The sequence below is a fragment of the Pelecanus crispus genome, chromosome 5, assembly GCF_030463565.1.
Source record: "Pelecanus crispus isolate bPelCri1 chromosome 5, bPelCri1.pri, whole genome shotgun sequence".
Taxonomy (NCBI): Eukaryota; Metazoa; Chordata; class Aves; order Pelecaniformes; family Pelecanidae; genus Pelecanus; species Pelecanus crispus.
In genome coordinates this window covers 9,882,750-9,908,789 of record NC_134647.1, presented here as the reverse complement: position 1 = coordinate 9,908,789, position 26,040 = coordinate 9,882,750, and the positions used below count along the sequence as shown (strand labels likewise).

Genomic DNA, 26,040 nt, shown 5'->3' with positions numbered 1-26,040 from the left:
TTCCTTTAAAAAGTGCCAAATGTTTTAAACCATAGTTTCCTGCACAAAGTTGGCACAGACAGTACTGTGGAATCTGTGTGCTGTGCTTCCCAAACCACTTCCATTTTTATCATCCACAATTTTTAAGGCAATTTCAGCCATCTTCATGCCAGGTTTCCCAGACTCACTTTTTATTTAATTTTTCAGGATAGACAAGAGCCAACAGAGACTCAAGGAAAGCACCAGATCAAGCAAAGGCCACTGTCTCCACATTTCACTCCCCAGGTGATAAAGGCAGTGTACAGCATGAGAAAGGTGCTACAGACAACCGTAAGTAAATCTATGGGAAGCCACTGTCTCGTTTGATCTTTAAGGAGAACAAACGTGTTACGAGAAGCAATAATACTTCTTCAGCCAGGTAATATCTTTTAATGCTAACTTTAATACACAGTCTACAAAATTTTGCAATGAAGTGACTGTTCAGCTGTAAAGCAAAAGTGGTTTAATATTTCCTTTTTCTTTTTTTTTTAAAAGAGAGACTCTACTAAACACAATAAATGTTTGCAGAATAAAATGTGAAAGGGGGAGAGGGATTTACTCCATAAACCAGTCCCTTGGTTTCATGGATGTTTCAAAAGGGTAGGCATCACCCATTCTTTCTTTCTCTATGCTGATAAAATTGATGTATGAAACTAAATAAAGATGCCCACATCAGGACTAGTAAATATCACTCAGAAAATGAAAGCCATGCTTCTGCTGATGGAATCTTGAAACAATATAAAACCAAAAATAAATATATACATAAGTAAATACAAGGGCTTGAATTAAAACAAAACCAGACACCTATTGCCTTGATACTGTTCTCAAGGCAGAGTGAAAATATTTCTGACTTGGGATAGAGTGGTTTATTATCATCCCCAAAGAAACACATTAAAACTGTAAAAAGGAAACAAAAAAAGCGTTGAAGAGTCTTTGCCTTGAAAACATATGTGCATGAAAAATTATTTGCTTTGGAAATTAAATCCAAACAGGTTATACCTGCTGAGATTGCCAGCACAACCTGGGATTTTATGCTGGACAAACTGATAAACCTCATTCCAAAACCAGGGGTTTATGTCAAGAGGTACAAATACATGTTTTCTCCAGAAACCTCTCATCAAAATGGCGCGTTTATACTCATCCTGCTTAGTCAAAGAAAAGAACTGTGGTCACCAGGATGACACCAAGGGACAAACCTACCCCCAACTATTTTAGAGTTTTCTGTACCATCCGCAGCAGAGGATGTGAGCACCAACCGCCCCCCTGAGCCCGCCTCCCCTCCGCACAGGCGCAGAGCCCTGCTTTAGCCGGGGAGCTGCGGCTCCTGGCTCCTCCGCAGGGGTCTGGACAGGGCAGTGGCCACCCATCTCCAGCAGCAGCCGCCGGTTTGGCAGGCGGGAGTGCGGCGGTTTGCCAGGGATGGCAGCCTGCCCCAGCAGCCGCCTGCTCGATGCACAGCGAGTAGATTAGCAGCTCCTGTCTGACAAGGCGCAGGAGTTTACAAGGGCTAAAGGCAGGCAGAAGGTTGATACGTGGAGAAAATGCGGCTTCAGCATGAGGCAGGAAACCCTTCCTGAAACACAAGTTGCCCCCTCATCCCCTCCAGGTCCTTTCCCTTGCCACAAGGGTCAAAGTCTTCCTTCCCCTATTGCTTCTGACTCCCCATGACTTCCTTATTTCCTCTCTCCCTCCCAAAGACAAGACAGGGCTGCTGCTTGTGAGATGAGTCTGTTTTGAATAAAGTGTGGGGTCCTACAGGAGGAGGGAATCTCTGCTATCATCTCTTGTCCTCTCAAATATCAGTGCCCTCCTCAGAGTGCCACTGAAAAACCTTCCTTCTATGCTGTCACCTGCACCTCCACAGTCCTCTCCCTCACTACATCAAATCCATGCTCTTGCATCAGCAGCACTGCGTCTGCCTGCAGAGATGTGATGCTGCCCAGCCATACACATTACCCTGCACTCTTTCTGTGACACGGTGTTGCAAGGGTTACTGAATACAGGAACAGACAGCTGCTCCAGAGGCAAGCAAGACAGAAAGAGAGAAATTGTATCATCTCACAATCTCAGCAAAGCACCTTACAGAAGTTTTACCTTAAGCAGATGCCTACATCCCTCTCTGCTCCGTAAAGCAAATACACACGTACTCAGGTGTTTTGCTGTAGCACAAGACAGGATTGCAGAGCACAGCCTGCTGCAGGCCATCATTCAGACTTCAGGTCCTTCTCCGGCACTTTTCATTCAGAAACATGAAAAATATCATGACTGTGCTGACTGTATACCCATCTGATGGAATACAAGCAAGGAGTCAATGCACTCTATGACATATAGTATAGGTTGGCAAAGATTATCTAAACAGCAAAAATGCAAGCAACTCCATATTCACAGAATAAAGCCAAAGATTCAGAATTTTGTTGTCATTAACAGCCAGAGTCCCTGATAATAATGCAAGTACACCACCAAAGATCTAGGGATTAGACTGCAAACCTTTTGAGCCGTCAGTATTTCTCACAGGCCAGCATATGTATTTCTAAGTAACTTAACAGAAATGAAGAAAATATCCTGAAAAAATGCTTCAGTATGGTTCAAAGATCCAGCTACAGACTGCTGATACGGGCAGATAAGCAATCATTCATACACTGGCTTATGAACAACTAATAGAGCGATGATACAGTTGTTGTTGTCACTGATAGAGCTACATTAGAACCATGCCCCAGTACATCACGTATCGTGACCTTCCATTAAATGTACTGTACTAGCACCCAGCAGACATGTTCCTAAAGCAAACTGTGGTCATGAAATGAGACACTATGCCTGACCTGAAGCAGAGACTGGTCCCTGTTGCAAAATGGTTAGAATCTAAGACAGAAGCAATATGAGATACATTAAGTCTCTTGACAAGTTTTTTTGGCAAGGGAAAGCATAGGGGAACTTTAACTGCCGTGCTTTCTGAAATTTAGTTGCTCTGGATATTTTAAGCTACATTGCATTTTTGTACTTAGCTGTAACTAAACCAAGCTGTTTTGCCATCTAATACAAAGCCCTTATCAGTAGCAATATGCTGTCAGATTTAAGTACTTTTATTATTCACTGGCAGCATTTTAAATTCTTGCTTCTTATTAGAAAACCTGAAGATCAGTAATGCTAAGGGAAGACATACTGTCATTTAACATTTTCGAAACTATGCCAAGCAACCAGAATGCTTTCTGAAATCAAACACTCCTTCAGATAACACAGATTGAACTGATTGATCGTTGTGTATGCTCTCCGCAATGTCCTTTTAAGTACAGTTGAAGTGATCAGATTTATAATTGAAAAAGCTTATTAAACTACTAAGTTATTATTTGCAAGAAAAATACTAGCCATCATCCATATTTCTTTCTTTTGTAAATTCTTACAAAAAGAGACAAAAATCCAAGTCAGGTTTAAAAAATGTTGCCTTTGAAGTAAAACAAAAAAGGAAGAAAAAAAGGGAGGGAGGAAGAAATCTGAAAGATACCTGCACAGGTACATCCTCAAATTATATTAAATGTGAATATATTTTGACACTTTTAAAACTAGCTCAAAAATTTTCTTTTATTTTCTTTGGCAACAGCTGATTATCTCAGATAAAGAACAACATTTCCTCTACAGCTTTAAACATTTGCATAATTATTAACTTTGGTGTCAAGCACATAGAATTGTGGACTCAGTTTCAAGCAGAAAAGGAAACGGACTATAAAAACTTCTGTATGTAAGAGCTTTTCTTATTAAAGAGTAGACTAGAAATAACTACATGGGGATGATTTTTGTACTGGAGAAACTTGCAAACAAGGAAGAAATAACATTGTGTTTGGAAGATAATGCTGGAGAAATTCAAACATCAGTATGGAAAGTTTCATTAAACGGCAGCAGCTGAATACTAGACCTTTACCTAAGAACATAGTGATTCGTCTAGCACTTGAAAACCTTAAATCAGACATTTTTCTACAAAATATGCTCTAGACCGTGCAGAAACTGTTTACAGCAGGAATACCTTTTTCAATCTGTATTCCCATCCCTCCCCAGGAAGTCAAGATGATAAAACTTTCAGACAGATACAAATTATTCTGTCCCAAGAGGAGCAAAAAGTAGTAGTAAGTAGCTACTTATTTTCCACTAAAATCTTCCTGCGCAGAGTCCAGAGGCACTTACCCTGCTAATACCCAAATAAAGTGCCAAATGCTCCCCTCCAGCTCCTCAGTAATGAATGCTGAATATTAAGTCATATATTTCATTCTCCATGCATATAATGCCACTACTGCAATGTTACCATCCCAGGAAAGAAAAAATAATCTTATCCTAAGTCTTAAAAATAAAAATAGATGCAGGAAGCAGAAATGCTGCTTTGCAAGACTCCTCCTCATTTTGTTTATTATCTAAGATATTGATTTCATTGACCTTACTGGAAACTTTCAAAGCAAATGCAAAAAAAAAAAAAAAATCCCTATACATAATTTTTCTGTGTTTATCAGAAATACTAAACAATTAGTAAAACCCTTAGTTATCCCAGCTTTTTCCTCAATTCCCATACACACACATACTCTAATAAGAAAAAAGTCCTTTCTTTGCCCTTTTTTCGTACCACTGGACTTCGCTGCTTCTTTGGCAAATAAACACAGGAAAACACCTAACTGCAAGCTCAGGAGTTCTCATATTGGCCGAGAAAAACATCACTGCAGAAAGACTGGATATTAGTAGAACTGTGCTGCTAATAAAACACAGGGCCTTTCTTTATTAAATAGTATTTCTAATATTCATTTCAATAGATGGAAAAGTTCCTAACTGTACAATCTCATAGTTTTTACACTAGATTGCTTATGACCTCCGTTTTTCATGTGATACTAGTAAAATTATCTTCCATTGTATGAGTTTCTTAAGATGGAATTTGAACACCACAAAAGAAACCCATATCCAAGCAAGTGTTTAGCACCGAATTCTACGTTTCTTTTTGCCATATATGGAAAACTCTTAAAAGAAGCTCTTATCATAGGCTGTAGAACAGAGTTAAAAATATAATAAACTACATGTTTTATAGTATCAACAATAATTAATATAACTCAATCCGTAACCTTTTAGTTTTATTGTCCTGGGTTTTGAAGTTAATAACATTTTTATGCATAGAATATTACACACATGTTATTAACAACTACTAGCGTTCTTAAATGAGTAACCTCATGGAGTTTTTGAGTAGCAAGAGTAATGTATAGAACCAGCACAAGGATCTTCTTCCATTACGTTCTTGCCTGCTTTAAGTGACCACTTTAATTGACAATACTGGGTCTGTAATAACTTTATTTGACAATTAGAAGCAGTATTTTTCAAGTAGCATGGGGTCAAAGGCAGTTACTTTGTGAATTTAACAGATAACAACAAATTAATCAAAAACTGCTTTAGGATTTAATTAGCCAAACAGTCTTAACTGGAAAAAAGTTTTTTGCCAAACACAAGAAACACTTCCCCTAGGCAATAGCACTGTTCTGGCTTTACCTAGTATCAGGGGTTTTGGCACTGACTGCAGACAGAAACCAGTCCAAAGAAGAAACTAAGGGTATCACAGCAACTGTATGGTCACTAGAGTAGCTGGTGGAAAAGGAATGGCAGGAAACTAAACCGAGCCTCCCCTCTCTTACCCCTACACTACTGGGTAACAAAAAACTCAACACCAGAGCTGGTCCTGGAAAAAAAGACTGACCATACTTTTCTCCCTTTTGATCTTTTTTTTTTTTTTGAAATGCATTTACCCTTGTTAAGCCCATTTCATTCTTTAGAATATATCAGAAAGCAACAATTCAATTCAATCATATAGCTTCCTACAAATGGAAACCAGTTCTAGTTATTACTGAACACCAACATTGATTAATATAATTGAATCATTATTTCCTCTGCAAAGTTATTCTGAATTTATATACACAGTCACCAGACTTTCAAACTCCTACCATCCATAGAGCACTCCTTAACAATACTCTGTTTTGCACAAAGCCTATTCTTACTCCTTTGATTATAACACCTGGAGTAATACAAAGATCCAGCTACGACGACACAAAACAAGACGGTCACTACTGTTTCAATTGTACATTTCTTGCAAACAGAAAGAATGAGAACAACCCATGTGATCAAGAGAAAAGGAGTTCAATGAGTTGAAAAAAAAGAGTTTGAATTTGTTTTCTTTTTTACATTAAAACTGCATAATTCTTTAGGAATCTGCATGCCGTTTATAAATCATTTAATAAAGTAGAACATTAAATACAATTTGTAGACATCAGAAAATGACTAAGCACTGTACAAGTATCTTGAAATATTTAAGAATCCATTCCAGATATGAAGTCAGAACCAGTTCTCAAATCCCAAAGTTCAGATATTAATAGAACAATTTAATTTTCTGAATTGATCTTTTTGTGAATCTATAAACAAGATCCAGTTCTTAAAAACAATTCTACATCACTGGCTCCAACTGAGTCAGCAGCATAAACAGAAAATTCTAGTGGGTTTCTACTAGATGGAGCTTTAAAATTAGAAAGTCACTTCAAAAATTAATGAAACAGACATGATTCAGAACTACAAGGAAACCTGGGACACTGGCCAATTTCAAGAGAGTTGGAAATTTTAACTGATTCTTTCTCAGTGATATCATTCAATATTCAAAATTATTACCTAGTTTCAAATTACGTGAGAGATTATACACTTACCGTTAATCCATTTGGCTTCTGGATTATGAACTATGAACTCTTTTCTGAAGAGGTCTTCCAAGGACAATCTGGTTTCTGACGAATTTGCGAGTTCATCTAAAATAAACACAACAGGATGATTTTTAGATAGTTATTAAAAACAATATATTCTGTGCAGTTTGCAAAACATTTGAATTACATAGCCAGAATACATAGTTTGAAGGTCCTGTCAAAATCAATAGCAATACCTTGCTCTTATTTTTTTTCACTGCAAGAAAACGTTCCATTTTTCTTCAGTAAAGCTTCAGAAAACAAAGCATTGGTACCTTATGGACAGGACAACTGAAGGATGTAGTGCTTGGCTATTTATTATACTGGGACTTTAGCGGCAAAACCCCTTCTTCCCTCAGCCCTATACCACAAGAAAAGTCTGATTACAAACCAATACAAAAATTTCCTGACAGCCAAAGGATGTAGGCCATATTGATCACCTTTTACAGAGAGAAACTACGTAAAATACTCCTGTAAGTAAATTTGGAACCAATTTCACCTATTCTACAAATTAAAATGTAAAAAAAAAAAAAAAAAAATAGTAATTCTATATGCACATTTTATAGTCTGTGTTTGCGCTCTTGTGATAAGCACAACATAACATTTGGCTAACAGCCTTGTGTTTTTCCCAAATGTGATAGAACCGAGGAATATTGTGCTTCTGAACATTAGCCAACACTGATTTTCAAAACAAAAAAATAAGTTGCCAGCTCCTAAAATCATCTCCATGCTTCACAAAAGAAAAAAGACGCTCTGCTAAATTCTACTTTTCTTGTGCTGTAGGTTAAATAAATAATAAGTTGTGGAGCTTCAATAGTGAACTGTGACACTAACATGTGAAATCAGAGGTACCATTAAAGCAAAAGTTTTCCTGTCAAAACACAATGTTTCCAATGAATATTCACTGATAGCAGCTATGCATTTCACCTAACTGCTTTAGGCTATTTAGGAGAACAGCAGCTGCCAAAAGCTGCGTTATGCATTGCCTCTGCACTAGCAAAAATATGCACCTATGCACTCCCTACACAATCAACCAGACATGCCCAGTCAGGTCTTTTAATCATTTTATCATTATTGGGCAGGTTTGCCATAGATCACTGCAGTATTTCTCTGCTCTATGAGCTTTTCCTTCCAACGTGTCAGGCATCCACCTTCTCTACAAGAGGATCTTTTTGTTAGTCAGATTTTGTCCTTACAGACTGCTGATATTAAACAGCGCCACTGGTGACAGACCCATAGAAGAAGAATATCTAGAATCACAGCAGTCAAGAAGCAATCTTGTTATCTTGATGTCGACCCAATATGTTACCAGCACATTTTTAACAAAGAAATGTGCTTCATAAAGGTTGTATCCTGTAATACATTTCAGATGAAAACGTGACCCCTTCACAGTGAATAAAGTCAATCATAGTTTCATTATTGGCCTTTATTCAGCCAAATTTCTCAATTAGAGGCCCAGCTGAAAGCTTACTGGAATCAACAACAATATGATTTTTTTGCCTTTAAACGTCAGCACTGCCTGCTGCAGTCACTCCAGTTAGTATTAATAAGGTGCATCCTTGCTGTATTGACAAGAAACTCCTTTTTAATGCACATCATAAATTTACGATAGACACAAGACCATCACAGCTGCTCACTCCACGGCGCTGCTGCATTTTGCATGCGCCTCCCTCCCAGGTCTCAGCAGGGCCCCGGTAAGCACTTACTCACCATAATCAACTTTTCTTGCACTTGATGTCTTGTAGGGGTAAGCACACAGAGTTGTTCAAATCCTCTCTCATAAGACAAACATTCTAATCCTTAAATAAGCTTTTTGCCCTCTTCCTACCTTCCAGGGATCAAAACAGCCTGTTTGGTTTTCTTTTCAGTCTCCAAGTCCAGCATGGGACACAATATTCTACTTGCAGTCTTACTAAAGCTTTACAGCAGAGTAACATTATCTCTCTTGATTTATACCTAATCCCTCTGTTTACACATCATGGGACCTTGTTAGCTCTTGCTCCTACCACACACCGAGTTTTTATCTTCAAAGTAAGCACATGTTGTTATATATGCTCTACTCAGCTCCACAAATACATTCCCTGTCTTCAAAACACTACGTCTAGCTTAACAGCATCAAATACTGGGCTCTTCATATGCCCATTTTTCCCGTTCTCCATAACTTTGCTGACTACCTACCCCCAACAAGCTGTTTTCCATCACCTATTTTGATTCAGCACACCCTCATCCTGATGCTGTTTGTGAGCCTGAACGGATTCCCCTTCTAACCTTTCTTGAGTTTGTTTCTATTTATTGTGACCCCTTATATCCTGCCAGTTTGCCAACTATCAATCAAGCTCACACAAGCTGTTATGTTGCCAAAAAATTGTCTTACCCAAGACAGTTTAGTTTTCACAGATTTTTTTATTAACTGCTTTAATAAAAATCACTAAAACAATACATCAACTGTGCACAGAAAGGCTATCAGAGAAGAAAGGTACACCAGCTCTGCGCTCTGTCTTCTACCTAATTCACATGCCTGCCAAGTAATCTCAATATAAACTGGATTTTAAAGTAACTTTTTAAATTGCTGTTAGCATTTCAAAGCTGCAAATAGTGGCATCTTCAAGCAACTTTACTAGATGTTTGAAAAGTAATTTTTTTTCTAATGCTACGTCATTACAAAAATACAGCCTTGTTTGTAATCCCTGACACTAGCTTTCCACTCTGTCAATATCTCATATTGTGTAATTTTTAAGAAAAAAGTTGATTTTACATGAAAAGACTCTAAAATAGTAATTTAAGTTTCAAAAATGCTTAGTTTATGTATAGAAAAATGAATTACACATCATGTGAACTCTCAAAACACTATACTAGGTTAATCTTTCTGGAGCACAAGCACAAATTAGTATGTACTTCACAAAGTACTTGTTTTATTGTAAAGACTGCCTTCTTCCACTTTATGTTTATTACCACATTACCAAATAGCCTAATATCTCTTTTTCATTTCCATTTTAAATTTTATTGAATTATTCCTTGAAGGAATCATATTTCCAATGTCCTCACACTATTTCCCACAGATTTCTGTATTTCGGTCTGAAGTTATATATATTATGTATAGAAAATGAACACTGATTACAGAAGATACAAACAAAATCAACTGTTAAAGAGTAAATGGCTAGTTTTAACTATACATCAAACTAACAACAGTTCAAGAACTGGTGTGTATTTATTCAAAATGACAAACCTATTTCTGCCTACTAAACTAGAAGACTGCTAAAGTAGAAATCAATAGCCTTGTTACTTTTCATGAATTTATAGGATATAATTTTTGCAGGTTAAAAGTAGACTGAACATCTCATCGGACGAGTAAGAGTGAGAAACACTCCTGGGTTGAGATAAGAACAGTTTAATAGTTGAAATAAAGTAAAATAGTAATAATAATAATAACAATATTACCTGGGGGTGTTGGTAGACAGTCAGCTGAACATGAGCCAGCAGTGTGCCCAGGTGGCCAAGAAGGCCAACAGCATCCTGGCTTGTGTCAGGAATAGTGTGGCCAGCAGGAGCAGGGAGGTGATTGTCCCCCTGTACTCAGCACTGGTGAGGCCACACCCGGAATACTGTGTCCAGTTTTGGGCCCCTCAAAACTGAGGTGCTGGAGCGTGTTCAGAGAAGGGCAACAAGGCTGGTGCAGGGTCTGGAGCACAGGCCTTATGAGGAGTGGCTGAGGGAACTGGGGTTGTTTAGTCTGGAGAAGAGGAGGCTGAGGGGAGACCTTATCGCTCTCTACAGCTACCTGAAAGGAGGTTGTAATGAGGTGGGTGTTGGTCTCTTCTCCCAAGTAGTTAGCAATAGGACGAGAAGAAATGGGCTCAAGCTGCGCCAGGGGAGGTTTAGGTTTGATATTAGGAAAAATTTCTTCACGGAAAGGGTAGTCAAGCATTGGAACAGGTTGCCCAGAGAGGTGGTGGAGTCACCATCCCTGGAAGTGTTCAAAAAACAGGTAGATGTGGCACTTTGGGACATGGTTTAGTCTAGTCTACCCTTGATTGGTTTAGTGTGGACTTGGTAGTGTAGGTTAATGGTTGGACTGGATGATCTTAAAGGTCTTTTCCAACCTAAACGATTCTATGATTCTATGGTTCTAATATAATAATAATAATATACAAAGCAAGTGATGCACAATGCAGTTGCTCACCACCCACTGACCGATACCCAGACAGTTCCCGAGCAGCGATTGCTACCCCCGGCCAACCCCCCCCAGTTTCTATACTGAGCATGACGCCATATGGTATGGAATAGCCCTTTGGGCAGTTTGGATCAACTATCCTGGCTGTGCCCCCTCCCAGTTTCTTGTGCGCCTGGCAGAGCATGGGAAGCTGGAAAGTCCTTGACTAGCATAAGCAGTACTTAGCAACAACTAAAACATCGGTGAGTTTCAGCATTCTTCTCATACTAAATCCAAAACACAGCACTATGCCAGCTACTAGGAAGAAAACTAACTCTATCCCAGCCGAAACCAGGACAGTGTCCACCCCTTATTCTATACCATCTACATCATGCACAGGCCCTCCCCTTTCCAATGTGTTCTAATTAATCACCACCACTTTCCCTATCTTGATATATACACACAGATATCATTCCCTTAGTCTATGGGCCATCCTTTTAAAATGTCCATTGAGTTCATTTAGCCCATGACTTTGGGTTCCATCTGTCATCACAGTCTTTCAGAGGAGAGGTGGTGTGCAGTGTTGGACTGTTGCATGCTGAAGCCAGTTCTCATTCCAGCATGGTTTCACCAAAGTTCATTTTCATTAAGCTGGGCAATTCTTACTGTAATACCATTGATGTGGCATATAGCAACCACAACATACAGTATTATATACTTAACATTAACATATTATATTATTATATTAACATACAGTAAGAAATAACATACAGTTAAGAGATAACATACAGTATTATACAGCAATTAACATCATACAATTCAGTTCATTGAGTACTTTCACCCAAAATCAAATTCCCTTGAGGTACATATTGGACTTCCCCATCCTTTCGCATCACCCACCAAATGCACCCTGGTCCTTGAGCAAAAGCAATCCCACGAATGGGTTTGCCTTTGCCCAAGGCAGGAATAACCCAGACTGTCTTCCCCAGCATATTTTTTAGGTGCACTACAGGGACTTTATCCCCTTCTACAGTATGTAAAAGTTTTGATTGGGCAGGGCCAGTTCGATTGGCAGATCCTCTACTGTTGACTAACCAGGTGGCTTTTGCTAAACGTGTATCCCAATGTTTGAATGTCCCACCACCCATTGCTCCCAGGGCAGTCTTTAACAGTCCGTTGTATCACTCGATTTTCCTGGAGACTGGTGCATGATAGGGGATATGATACACCCACTCAATGCCATGCTCTTAGGCCCACATGTCTATGAGGTTGTTTTGGAAGTGAGTCCCGTTGTCTGACTCGATTCTTTCTGGGGTGCCATGTCGCCACAGGACTTGCTTTTCAAGGCCCAGGATGGTGTTCCGGGTGGTGGCACGGGGCACAGGATATGTTTCCAGCCATCCAGTGGTTGCTTCCACCATGGTGAGCACATGGTGCTTGCCTTGGCGGGTTTGTGGGAGCGTGATGTAATCAATCTGCCAGGCCTCCCCATATTTATATTTTAGCCATCGTTCACTATACCCACGGGGCTTGAACCACTTGGCTTGCTTGACTGCAGTGCACGTTTCACATTCATGAATAACCTGTGCAATACTGTCCATGGTCAAGTCCACCACTCAATCACGAGCCCATCTATACGTTGCACCACCTATTTGATGGCCTGATGCATCATGGGCCCACCAAGCTATAAATAATTCACCCTTAAGTTGCCAGTCCAGATCCACCTGAGCCGCTTCAATCTTAGCAGCCTGCCCCACCTACTGATTGTTTTGATGTTCCTCAGTGGCCCAACTCTTGGGCACGTGAGCATCTATATGACGTACCTTTACAGCCAGGTTCTCTACCCGGGCAGCAATATCTTGCCACAATGCGGCAGCCCAGATGGGTTTGCTTCTGCGCTGCCAGTTGCTCTGCTTCCATTGCTGCAGCCACCCCCACAGGGCATTTGCCACCATCCATGAGTCAGTACAGAGATAAAGGACTGGCCACTTTTCTCGTTCGCAATATCTAAAGCCAGCTGGATGGCTTTCACCTCTGCAAACTGAGGTTTGAAACTTCAGCAGTTTCTGTGACTTGTCGTATAGGACTCCATACAGCAGCCTTCCACCTCCGATGCTTTCCCACGAGACGACAGGACCCATCAGCGAACAGGGCATATTACTTTTCATTTTCTGGCAATTTAGTATACAGTGGGGCCTCTTCAGCACGTGTCACCTCCTCCTCTGGTGATATTCTAAAGTTTTTGCCTTCTGGCCAGTCCATGATCACTTCCAAGATCCCTGGGCGACTGGGGTTTCCTATTCAAGCCCATTGTGTGATTAGTGTGACCCACTTACTCCACGTAGCATCAGTTGCATGATGTGTAGAGGGGACCCTCCCTTTGAACATCCAGCCCAGCACCGGCAGTCGGGGTGCCAGCAGGAGATGTGCTTCAGTACCAACCACTTCCGAAGCAGCTCGAACCCCTTCATATGCTGCCAATATCTCTTTCTCAGCTGGAGAATAGCGGGCTTTGGATCCTCTGTATCCCTGACTCCAAAACCCTAGGGGTCAACCTCGAGTCTCCCCTGGTGCTTTCTGCCAGAGGCTCCAGGTAGGGCCATTCTCCCCGGCTGCAGCGTAGAGCACATTTTTAATATCCTGCCCTGCCCGGACTGGCCCAAGGGCTACTGCATGAACTATCTCCCGTTTAATTTGTTCAAAGGCTTGTTGCTGCTCAGGGCCCCATTTGAAATCATTCTTCTTCCGGGTCACTTGGTAGAGAGGGCTTACGATCTGACTGTGATTTGGAATATGCATTCTCCAAAAACCCACAGTGCCTAAGAATGCTTGCATTTCCTTTGCTAGTTGGTGGGGACATAGCTGTTATTTTGTTGATCACATCCATTGGGATCTGATGACGTCCATCTTGCCATTTTATTCCTAAAAATTGGATCTCCTGTGCAGGTCCCTTGGCCTTACTTTGTTTTATGGCAAAACCGGCCTTCAGAAGGATTTGGACTACTTTCTTTCTCCTCTCAAAAACTACTTCTGCTGTGTTGCCCCATACAGCGATGTTGTCAATGTACTGCAGGTGTTCTGGATCTTCACCCTGTTCCAGTGCTGTCTGGATCAGTCCATGGCAAATGGTGGGGCTGTGCTTCCACCCCTGGGGCAGTCGGTTCCAGGTGTACTGAACACCCCTCCAGGTAAAAGCAAACTGGGGCCTGCACTCTGCTGCCAAAGGGACGGAGAAAAATGCATTAGCGATGTCAGTTGTGGCATAACACTTGGCTGCCTTTGACTCCAGTTTGTATTGAAGTTCTAGCATGTCTGGCACGGCAGCACTCAGTGGCAGCGTAACTTCATTCAGGTCACGATAGTCCACTGTTAGTCTCCACTCCCCGTTAGACTTTTGCACTGGCCATATGGGACTGTTAAAGGGTGAGCAAGGCTTGCTGATCACTCCTCGGCTCTCCAGTCGATGAATCAGGTTATGGATGGGAATCAGGGAGTCTCGGTTGGTGCGATATTGCCGCCGGTGCACCGTTGTGGTAGCAATCGGCACCTGTTGTTCTTTGACCCTCAGCAACCCCACAACAGAAGGGTCCTCTGAGAGACCGGGGAAGGTGGACAGCTGTTTAATTTCCTCCATCTCCAAAGCAGCTATACCAAAAGCCCACCGGTACCCTTCTGGGTCCTTGAAATACCCTCTCCTAAGGTACTCTATGCCAAGGATGCACGGAGCATCTGGGCCAGTCACAATGGGGTGCTTCTGCCACTCATTCCCAGTTAGGCTCACTTCGGCCTCCAGTACAGTTAGCTGTTGGGATCCCCCTGTCACTCCAGAAATACAAATGGGTTCTGCCCCTCTATAATTTGATGGCATTAGGGTACACTGTGCACCAGTGTCCACTAGAAGAGCCTTATACTCTTGTGGGTCTGATGTGCCAGGCCATCGAATCCACACAGTCCAGTAAACCCAACTGTCCCTTTCTTCCACCTGGCTGGAGGCAGGGCCCCTCTAACACTGGTCACAGTATTCGTTCTTCACTTCTTGTAAATGTGAATCAAAAGTCCCTTGATTAAGATCCGAAGTAAAATTAGCCCTCTTCCTCTGTCTCGGGAACTGGCCACTGGAAACTGGAGCTGCAATTTTCCTGGGAGAACTGCCTTTTGTGATAGTTCTTCCTTGCAACTCACGCACCCGTGCCTCTAGGGTCAAGGTGGATATTCCATCCCACTTCCTCATGTCTTCTCCGTGATCAGGCAGGTAAAACCACAGGGTGCCCCGTGGTGTGTATCCTCTATATCCTCTCTCTTAAGCATAGGGACGTTGACTCCTAATGGCTGAGACACTGGTCCGTGCAGGTGGGGAGTAGGACAGATGCTCTCTGAGTTGTTGGAACTCTCGGGACAGTTTTTCCACAGCTGAGACACAGGCCTGTAGGGAGGAAGAGATACTTTCTTCGTATTCCCAGAGTCGGCCAGCCACTTCATCGACTATTGGTGCCTTGTCATCTTTCCAGGCCAGTATTGCCAACGAGTTGGAATACGATGCTGGTGCGCTCTGTACCACCTTCCGCTACATGGGTCGTGTGCACCTGACTTCATCTGGATCTTTGGGTAACTGCTCATCGTTCAGGTCACTGTAAATCACCTCCAGCACGCCTAATTCCCTCAGGTACTGGATACCTTTCTCTACAGTAGCCCATTTGCCTGGGTGGTATATAACATCCTCCTTGAAGGGATACCTTTCCTTCACGCTTGACAGAAGTCGCCTCCAGAGGCTGAGCTTTTTTGCCCCTTTTCCAATTGCTTTGTCAATGCCCCCTTCCCTAGAAAGGGATCCCAGCTGCTTGGCTTCCCTACCCTCTAAATCCAGGCTACTGGCCCCGTTATCCCAGCATCGGAGCAGCCAGGTGATGATGTGCTCGCCTGGATGACGACCGAAATCTTTTTGCATATCTCGCAGCTCACTCAGGGATAAGGATCGGGTGGTCACCATCTCATTTATGGGTTCTTCCTCCTCTGGCTCTCATGATGGCCCTGGTTCATCTTCATCCCTTATTAAACGAACCGATTTCCTCGTGTATTTTTTCTTCTGTATAGGGGCAACTGATACTGGTGCGGGTTGATTCTCTGTTTTAGCCACGGTGCCTGTCACTGGGGTTGGAGTGGCTGCAGTGCCTGTGGTGAGGGTTGGAGTAGTCACAGTGCCTGTCACTGGGGCTGGAGTGCCCACATTGCCTGTGGCAGGGGTTGGAGTGGCCACAGTGCCTGTTGTCTTGTCATCAGATCCAGAGACCTTCTCTTTCCCTTGAGGGTACTGACTAGTGCTGACCACGGCTCGATAGGCATGTCTTCTGGAGTTGCCAGGGTGACAACATACTTCTTCCAAATACTTTACTAATTCTTCAGGATTCTGCACTTGTTCAGGGGTGAAGTTCCAAAACACTGGAGGTCCCCACTGCCCTAGGTACTTGCGCATACGTTCCCACACACCCTGCCACTCATAACTCTCCAGCCTTAGGGCAGATCTCTGGATGATATTCTTAAATTGCTTACTAACCTTCATCAAAACCGCAACAGTATTCCCAAGAAATAGCAATAGATGTATCTTAACTACCCAAGGATGTTCAAGATACAGGAAAGTTATTGTAATGAAGGAGGAAACATCATAGAAGAAGGTAGCAAGGGTACTATTCTATATTTCCTCCACAAAAAACCTCTCAGAGGAAGAGGTATAATTGCTAATTCTCTCCATAAGGTGATACCCGAAGTACAGTAATGGCTTCAGTACAAACCCCAGATACCAAATAGTGCTCAAGGTCAGTGTTTTAATAACAAATCTCCCAGGCAAAACATCACTAATCACCGCAGAGCACAGCAAACTGCAAAAAACAATACCAATCTTTAACAAGTACAGCAAAAAAAGGAGCATGGTGCAGATCAGACGAACTAATATTGTGACCGGCAACTGTTAACAGATTCCTTAACGCACTCTGGTTAATCTGTTATTATCTCAAACCCTTCAGGCCCCACGCTGGGCACCAAAAGGACTGTCATGGTTTAGCCCCAGCCAGCAACTAAGCACCACGCAGCCGCTCGCTCACTCCCCCTACCCCAGTGGGATGGGGGAGAGATTTGGAGGAGTAAGAGTGAGAAACACTCCTGGGTTGAGATAAGAACAGTTTAATAGTTGAAATAAAGTAAAATAGTAATGATAATAACAACAATATTATAATAATAATGATACACGAAGCAAGTGATACACAATGCAATTGCTCACCACCCGCCGACCAATACCCAGACAGTTCCCGAGCAGCGATCGCTGCTCCCCGGCCAACCCCCCCCCAGTTTATATACTGAGCATGACGTCACATGGTATGGAATAGCTCTTTGGGCAGTTTGGATCAACTACTCTGGCTGTGCCCTCTCACAGTTTCTTGTGCACCTGGTAGAGCCTGGGAAGCTGAAAAGTCCTTGACTAGTGTCAGCATTACTTAGCAACAACTAAAACGTCAGTGTGTTATCAACATTCTTCTCCTACTAAATCCAAAACAGAGCACTGTGCCCACTACTCGGAAGAAAACTAACTCTATTCCAGCCGAAACCAGGACAGTATCATATTACTAACTCAAACTCCTTACTGACTTTTCTGTGGAAAAAAAGTTTTAACACTAGAAATTAGGATAAATGCCATCTGAAAGTTGAAAAACACCACTGGTAAACTGTATGCAAGCTAACAGGTATATCAATAACTGGGAATTAGCATAGTTCGTATTATGTTTGCATGAAAAATGAAAAACAGCTTTCCAGAAAGTACTCAGATATCAAAACTTGTTTGCCAATTTACAGTAGTTACAGGGAGCCTACACAGCATTGAACAGAAACCCAAATCTCCTGGTAATGAATCTCCACTTCAGCAAAAATAATTTTTAGTTTGCTTTCTATTCATTTAAGAGTAGTACGAGAGATGGTGTGGAGGGGTCAGTCCCAACCCTGTTCTAAAGAGAATATTTATCTATTAGACATAATCCAAATGGATCCTCTTCCTAGAGCTTGATTTTACTCAAAACAATTTCAAAAAAAGCATTTTCTATCAGTTTGGCTGACCTAAATGTTCCCTATAGGAATTTTTCTGCTGTCTTCCCCCCCCCCCCCCCCCCCCCCCGCATCAAGAGCTAGCAAAGCAAACTCTTGAGTTTGCTTTGAGTCTATGATTAGAGTTACATGCCACATTGCTCAACAGTAATTTACCAGCATGCATGGTTTAAATGCTAACATCAATATGTCAGTAAAGGAGTCCCACATAAACCACTCAAGTCTGCCACACTTTTAACATGAAGGCAGAACTACTGTCATTCCCAAAATTAAAAACAGCTTTAAGCTTTGTGGCAAAACACCTGTACAAGGGTGGCATCATCTGTACAACTCGTAGGCTGTTCTTAGCTGATTTTTCATATAAAAGCTTTCAGCTGCTACTACTTCCAATTGAGCATTTCTCAGTTTTGAAATACAGATCAACAGTGGTCGATCAGATAGGTCTTCAGATAATTCCTATGATGTGGAACATACTGTCATGATGCAAAGCACAAAAACATGCTGATTTAAAGGCAGGAGTGAGGCACTGATCCCAGAAAATCAACCTATGAATATTTCAGTATGTGCAGGTATGTGATGAAACTTCAAAAACATGAAACAGAATAAAAGCAGAACAAGAAAGATACCTGTGTTATGTTTATACTGACTTACAAACTAAATGATGGCATCTCATAAACAGCTATTTCTCTCTCTGCACTGGCCATTAATTCCCAATATAAGAAAGTTATAAGATTATTCTCAAGGTATTTTCTTCTTTTGTTCTCTCTTATATACTTCTCTAGTAATCATCTCCAAATATTACATAAAAATCACTAGATTCATAATTAAATTGCCTCAGAGGACAGACACGTTCCTATTCTGAAACTCCCAAGTTCTTCCACACTCCAGTCCCTTACTTTAACACGAGTAACCTCATTCTTTGATATTTTCATGCACTTTCTTTATCATTGCACTTACCTAATTGAGAAGAAAACAAGCAGGGATACTTGCTTGCAAGCCTTCTACCCTGGGCTACAGAGCAGTGTAGCAATTTGCACTTGGTGGGTGCAATGGGGGTTTTTTTATGTACTCCTTAGCCCACAGAGGTTCACAGAGAGCTGCTGAGCCCCAACAAGAGGTTACTGGTCTGGGAGTCTGTTCAGACTCTACCACTGATCTCTTACATTACTGAATGTAATGGCTGGTCTTCCATTTTTCCATCTCTTTGTTGAGAACACTAATACATTTATGAAGTTTCTGAGTATTAGCACAGATGAAAAGCAATAAAAAGGGGACAAAAATATTACTAATATTGTTGGTATAGTTTACTAAAACCAGAACCATAATTGCAACACAGATATTTCATATTTTAACAGAAGCTAAGTTATTAGTAGGTCAAAATACACCTCTTACTTCAACACAGTTCCTGCTTAGTGTTGTATGTTCAAGTTATAGTTCATGTAGTAAGAACACTAAAAAAAAAAAAAAAAAAAAAATCAAGATTTTCCATTTAGTTACAATACCACTAGTATCTTTAGCAGAAGCTAAAGCCTCTTTGAAGCCTTTTGCATATAACTTTGTCCTGGTTTCAGCTGGAATAGAGTTAATTTTCTTCCTAGTAGCTGGCACAGTGCTGTGTTTTGGATTTAGTAGGAGAAGAATGTTGATAACACGCTGATGTTTTCAGTTGTTGCTAAGTACTGCTTATGCTAGTCAAGGACTTTTCAGCTTCCCAGGCTCTGCCAGGTGCACAAGAAACTGGGAGGGGTCACAGCCAGGATAGTTGATCCAAACTGGCCAAAGGGCTATTCCATACCATATGGCATCATGCTCAGTATAGAAACTGGGGGGGGGGTTGGCCGGAGGGGGCAGTGATCGCTGCTCGGGAACTGTCTGGGTATTGGTCAGCGGGTGGTGAGCAATTGCACTGTGCATCACTTGCTTTGTATATTATTATTACTATTATCATTATATTGTTATTATTGCTACTACTATTTTGCTTTATTTTATTTCAACTATTAAACTGTTCTTATCTCAACCCAGGAGTGTTTCTCACTCTTACTCTTCCAATTCTCTCCCCCATCCCACCGGGGCAGGGGGAGTGAGCGAGTGGCTGCGTGGTGCTTAGTTGCTGGCTGGGGTTAAACTACCACAAACTTACATGGAAGATTTTCTTTTAAAAGCTTGTTATCTCATACAGAAGCATCGATCCTCTATTAAAAAAGGCATGAAAGCTGTTGCTCAACGTTGGAGTGAAGTCAAATGACAACTGTTAAAGTGTACAGAGACCTAAGAGTTTCTTATATTGTGAACAAAGCAATGTATAAATAACTGTAGGCAAAAGAGATAATTTCTGTTGGATTTGGCGTATCAGTAAATACACTTTTGCCTCCACAAAGCTTTCAACAATCAGGCATCTGAGCAACCACCATGTGAAATTATTATCATCTCCATAAAAAGAAGCAGCATGATGCACAGCGTTTAGGGGAATTTACATGAAATCTAAAAAGCACCCATCGGTACAGGCAGAACTAAATAGGGAACGAAGTCTCTGATGCTCAAAATAGTATTAGAAATGAAAAGCAATGCACTCTGAAGTATCCCAAGGTAACATAGGACCGAATTCTCACTATTGCACTGAACATCTTAATTCAGATCTATTGTATCTTACGAGAAGAATTTGCAAAACCAAGTATTTATAAAAACAGATTGGTAGCACCTTAGAACTCAGCACCTTGCAATAGCCAGACCTGTGAGAGGGTCTCCAAGTTTTTCCTCCCACTCTAATGCTAGATGTCCCAAAGTGATCTTACATATATTCAAGACCAGATAACTTTAGCTATAGTGCTTAGTACCTGCCAGCAAACTGGCAGAGTATCAGAATAGTTTCTTCCAAAAAAATATTAATTAACCTTGAAAATGAAGGGGGAACAGCACCGATTAGGATCAAAATAGGGAAAGTAGCTGTCCCACAATGTACCTCCAAAGCTTTCTTTGGTAAGCATTTCCAACATGCAAGAAACCCCAGTTTTACAGACCTAGGTCATTTTGGGAAAAAGGTTTTTATTTATATCAAGCTCTACAGTCTCTATGGGATATTTTAGAGCATCTGAGCTGACAGAACTAGTTTTCACTCGCCTGACTTGAACTGAAATGTAGGTCTCAGCTTACATCAAGTTTTCAAGCAGGCTCTCTGGATTTTGAAACAGCCTCAGAGATGTTGTAATTCACTGCGCTTTAAAAAAAAAAAAATTAACATTTCCCTAGGTTATTTATTCTTTTTTCCATGAGTGCCTTCAAAGACTTCAATTTACACTTTGACATCATTAATAATTCTATATAGATATAAGAGCCAGAACTGACATTTATTATTGTGGATTCCAGCATAACACTTTTGAGATTTTACAAGCCTTAAAAAAAGTTACCTCTCCTTGAAAAGAAAAAGTCTTCTGTCTTAAAGTGTACCAGGATACGCTACCATTTGCCCTCAATGTCTGTTTTTTATTATTCCCTGAAGAAACTCCTATACTCTGAGACTACAGCAGCACAATTTTGCTTTTATTTTTCTCAAAATGTTCTAAGTGGAAATAAGCAGTCATTTCTTTATCATTCCTTGGACAGCACCATGCATATGTAGTAGATATTTATACAAAACAGAGGAAGCAGAGTAGTCCGTAGTACTCCTACATACTTTCTCCAGCTGTCCCATTCCCTCTAACAAGCAAAGCTTTTTGATCCTTTTCCATTCAGTCTCACCACCTTCCTTTCAAGCAGCATCAGTCTACTACAGTACTTCCTCATGCACAGACCCACCCAGCTTCCCTTGATGATTTCATCCAAAGGCCAAATTGTCTGGAACCATTAGTTAACAAAAAAGCACTTCATTAACCTTTTGGTTTACACAAACTGGTCGCTTGCACAGCAGAACATTTGCAGACCAATATTTACTATCTAGGCATGCCATCCAAATCATTTACATTGTAACTTTAAATCTGACAAAAAGAATTCAAAGATATTTTTTCTTTAAAAATTGTGCAGTGTTTCCTTCTTAGGTTCCTAGACACAGTTAAATGGTTGCTGCCCCAGCAGTAAAAAGAAAATCTTTAGAAAAATAACCCAGATCAAATTAGAACACAAAAAAAAGAAAAAAAGATCACACATAATTATTTTATATGTTCAACTTCTTTTTTTGTCTACTACTTGCCCTCCCCTGGTTTTTTTTGTGTAACTGAACCATTAAGTAATCTCCCCTCTCTGTTTTTGAGAGAAAGAAAAAGGAAGAAGCTTGTGAATGTATGTATGAAAGATGCATGCTTCCGGTTCAGTGAGAAGTTTCATTCGCAGTATTAGTTTTCCATGACATACAGCTTTCTCTTAGCTCATCTGCCAATCTGAAATTACACCAAGACACAAGTGACAAAATCTTAAAGTCAGCTCACACCTGCTGAGACTAATGAGGATTGCTTGTAGCTGTCTCAAGGCTGACACAATCCTAAGGACCTACTGCCAAAGCCAAACACTTCTGCTCCACAAGGCCGCTGGTAACTCTTGAGTCCCTACAGGCACCAAATATATAGTAGCCAGAAGTTAAAAATGCTTAAGGGCAAGAGATACTTTAACATTTATATGCCATTTTAATGACTGCGTTATGAATCATACACCTTCAGTAAGATAAAATAAAGAAGTAGGTTACCTGGGGTTAAAAGAATGACAGACATAGTGATGAGTGAACAAACAACTAGAATCACCAGCAGCGCAATAGCAATTCCCTTCCAGTTCCTCTGCGGAGGGCTGTTACTTCCAAGTTCCTACAGGAATGGAAAAAAATAAAATAAAAGGAAAAGACCATGTTTCATAATCACATATTTCTAGAACTATTAGTGATAGGAAAATTGCTCTGTGCATACTCATAATCACAGCATGGGAGGTGATCATGATCCCTCCCCTCTCAATAGTACACACAGTCATCCAAAGGCGTGGAACTCATGCTTTTTTAATAGATATCCCTCTTTTTTTAAAAAATATATATATGTAATTTTATACCCTAAAGAGGCAATCAAATGAGCTCATACAAGCTGTCCAAAATACGACTGGTGTTAAAATGAGCTGAACATAAACTTCAGGACAATATCAACTAGCAGTTTATAAGACAATTACAGAAATGAAATGTAGCAGTTTACTGTAATTCCACCTAACGTGGTATGGACCATAAAGGTTTAAACACACATCCTTTTTAATGTACACTATTAAACTTATTTGTAATAGAAAACATTTACAAAACTGCCTGAGGCTCCAAATATTCCATCTGAAGCCACAGAGCTCTTCTTCTCTATACAGTAGTTCAACTATAAACTGCTCCCCTATTACTCATAAAAAAACAGCAGCAGCTTATAACAAATGTTAAATGAATGCTTCTGCAACTACTAGTACACTTAAACCTACATTCTCTGTGGCTACATGTTTAACTCCGATTAACTCCAGCCAGACACCATTTAGGTTTGTCAGCAGTAGCAATGCATCGCGTGTGTTCATGGTACAGTTTGAGACCAAACAACACATAAATATCTAACAACAAAATGACAAAACCAGTACAATTGTTTCATACAATCCTAACTTTCTTTCACAGAAAACAATATTTTTTCTATCTAGAGCTGGCAAGCATAAATGTTTCTCTACCACAATTACCTGTGCCTTTACTATCCGAAAATTAAATTGCTGTGGTAAGACTCCCTGTGAAAAGAAGCCTGGGAGGGACTTCTCAGAAGATCCCACTTCAGCCTACTTACAAAGCTGAGTTATGTTACTCAAGTACTCCACAGTCTGCACAAGCTTCCACTAAGTTCCAACTAAATACCAGGTGGGGTAAAAAACACGGGCTTTAGCTCACACTTGCCCTTGAAGTCAACACCACACAAAAGCCTCTTTCCCCCTCCCCAGGGCCTGCTGCCATAGCATGCATCAGCAGAGCCCTGCAACGCCACGTCTCCACTGAATGCACAGGCAGCAACTGCCACAGAAATGAGAGATTACTTGGAGTCCCTCCTATTTGATCTGCGAACCTGGTTTGTTAATCTCACAAGTACACAGCAAGGATATTCCTTTATCTTTCCTCTTTCTACCAGACAAAAGGGCAGAGGGATGGGGGTGGCTCTGCCACCTCAGCCATCTTGTTCTATGGGTAGGACTAAGACATAGACAGGCACCTCCTGCTATGTTTTATAAGCTTCCGAAGGCATATTAATACTCTTTCACATACATATTATTTCTTTTTTTTTTCTGAATTATAAATGAGTAAGAAATGGAGATGTTTTAACAATGGAAAATGACAACGTTCTTGTGCCTTCTTGGCTGGTGTCTACCACCTCAACACCATACACCACCCCGCACAGCATCGCTAACAGTGTCTTTTTTTTTTTTTTTTTAACCCCCTCACCTGTTCATTTCCACCTGTAAAAGACAGTTTCTCTCCCTGAAACGTAAGGGGAATTCCCCTACGCAGTCCCTAAGCAGTCCCAGAGGGGAAGTCTCCAGGAGCCCTCAGCCTCCCCAATATGGCTGCCACCCACTCAGCCCCATCCTCCGGCCTGCCCTGGGCCTGGCTGAGCTTGCTCATTTTAAGAGATTTTTAGCCTCAACAGAGGGGAAAAGTAACCCATCTGTCTACTCAATTTAAACGCGAGGCCACAGGATCAGCTCCCTCACCTGACAGGCATTAGCCTTCCCCTCCCCACAGCTGAAGCCAGCTCGGGACTAGTGGTGAATGGCTGCTGGCCAGCCTGGCTGCTCTCAGACCTTCCCTCCCAGTGGCTGGAAGAGTAATTGTACTTTTTTTTATTATTACACAAATCTCCTCTTTGGCATTGATACTGATTGAACAGCAGATAATGGATGATGTTCAATTATAGCACATAGAAGGAAATTATTGAGGACAGTTGCAGCACTGCATTAGCAGGCAGGCCCTCTCAGACTGAACTCTGTGCAGCTTTCGTGAGGATTGCCATGCAGGAGAAGCCTGATTACTATAACCAACAACGCATCTTTGATGCCCATATTTTTTTTACTAAAGTTTAGGACTCCTACCTTCCACAGACAGGGGGAAAAAAATGGTGTAAGCAGGAACTCCTGGCATCCATCTCCTTTCCCCATCCCGTTGCCCCTGTTTCCCAACCCCTCGCAAACCTGCCTGCTCCCCTTATTTTCTTCAGCTCCTTCTGATTCACTCCCAACCTTCTTAAATCCTGATTACCACAGCAACTTCCTGACTAGCCTTAAAGACAGCTGGCCTTCAAGGCCTGCGTGACAGCTTCACCACCCCATTTGGTGATCCCTAGGACATGAGGATTGCACGGGCCAATCCTTTCTGGACAGCCCTGGCCGTGCTGACACTGCAAGGATCCCCAGCCTTTTCACAGAAAGACAACACTTTTACATCCTGCACGTTATCTCAGATCCAAGCTATTATCTTCCCTTAAGTAAGAATTATTTTAATGTTAATACCACAGTCTAGAAAATATGAACTTACCCTAAACATAACAATGTAAGCCTTATTCATATGATACTTAGCAGAGTCCAACTGAAACAGTAGAACAAGCAGCTCATACAAGCAAGTGGTGGTGAGAAAACAGTAGTTACCCTCAGAGAATCGTGAAACACTATTCCAGAGGATTGACTTAAAATGACAGAAGCTGGACAACTTGATGAATGTTTTCTCTACCGAAGCCTCTAAAAAAATGTACCAAGTCCTCATTATTCAGAAGGTTCTTCTCTGCAGACATGAGTATTGTTCAGTTTCTAAAAATAAGGCTCCATTTCAAATACTTCTGCAAGTTTTTGCAAGGAGCATATCAAATGGATGACTCTAGTATTGAGTATACAAAGCTTACTGGTACCCACAGTGAGAAAGAAGGGGGGCTTCCAGCTAGCTGAAGATCTTGGAGACTGGCATATCTCTATGACTTATCTCTAAGAAGAAAATACTTGGGTTTAATAATTCAAAAAAATTTATTAGTTCTTCCAAACTATTAGACTAGAAGTTATTAAAAGTTCATGAGGATGTTTTGATATTGAGTG

General features: G+C 41.1%; 1 protein-coding gene across 1 annotated transcript in view; it reads right to left on the bottom strand.

The window, feature by feature from the left end:
- The window catches only part of DPP10 (dipeptidyl peptidase like 10), a 250,190-nt gene extending 226,688 nt beyond the window's left edge, over nt 1-23,502 (bottom strand). Inside the window, exons 1-3 of the mRNA XM_075710366.1 lie at nt 23,413-23,502; nt 22,664-22,778; nt 6,726-6,821 (exon numbers count right to left, since the gene is read on the bottom strand). Of these exons, the coding sequence (XP_075566481.1) occupies nt 6,726-6,821; nt 22,664-22,778; nt 23,413-23,502 (301 nt within the window). The remainder of the gene's footprint in view (nt 1-6,725; nt 6,822-22,663; nt 22,779-23,412) is intronic.
- Between the last annotated feature and the right edge of the window lie 2,538 nt (nt 23,503-26,040).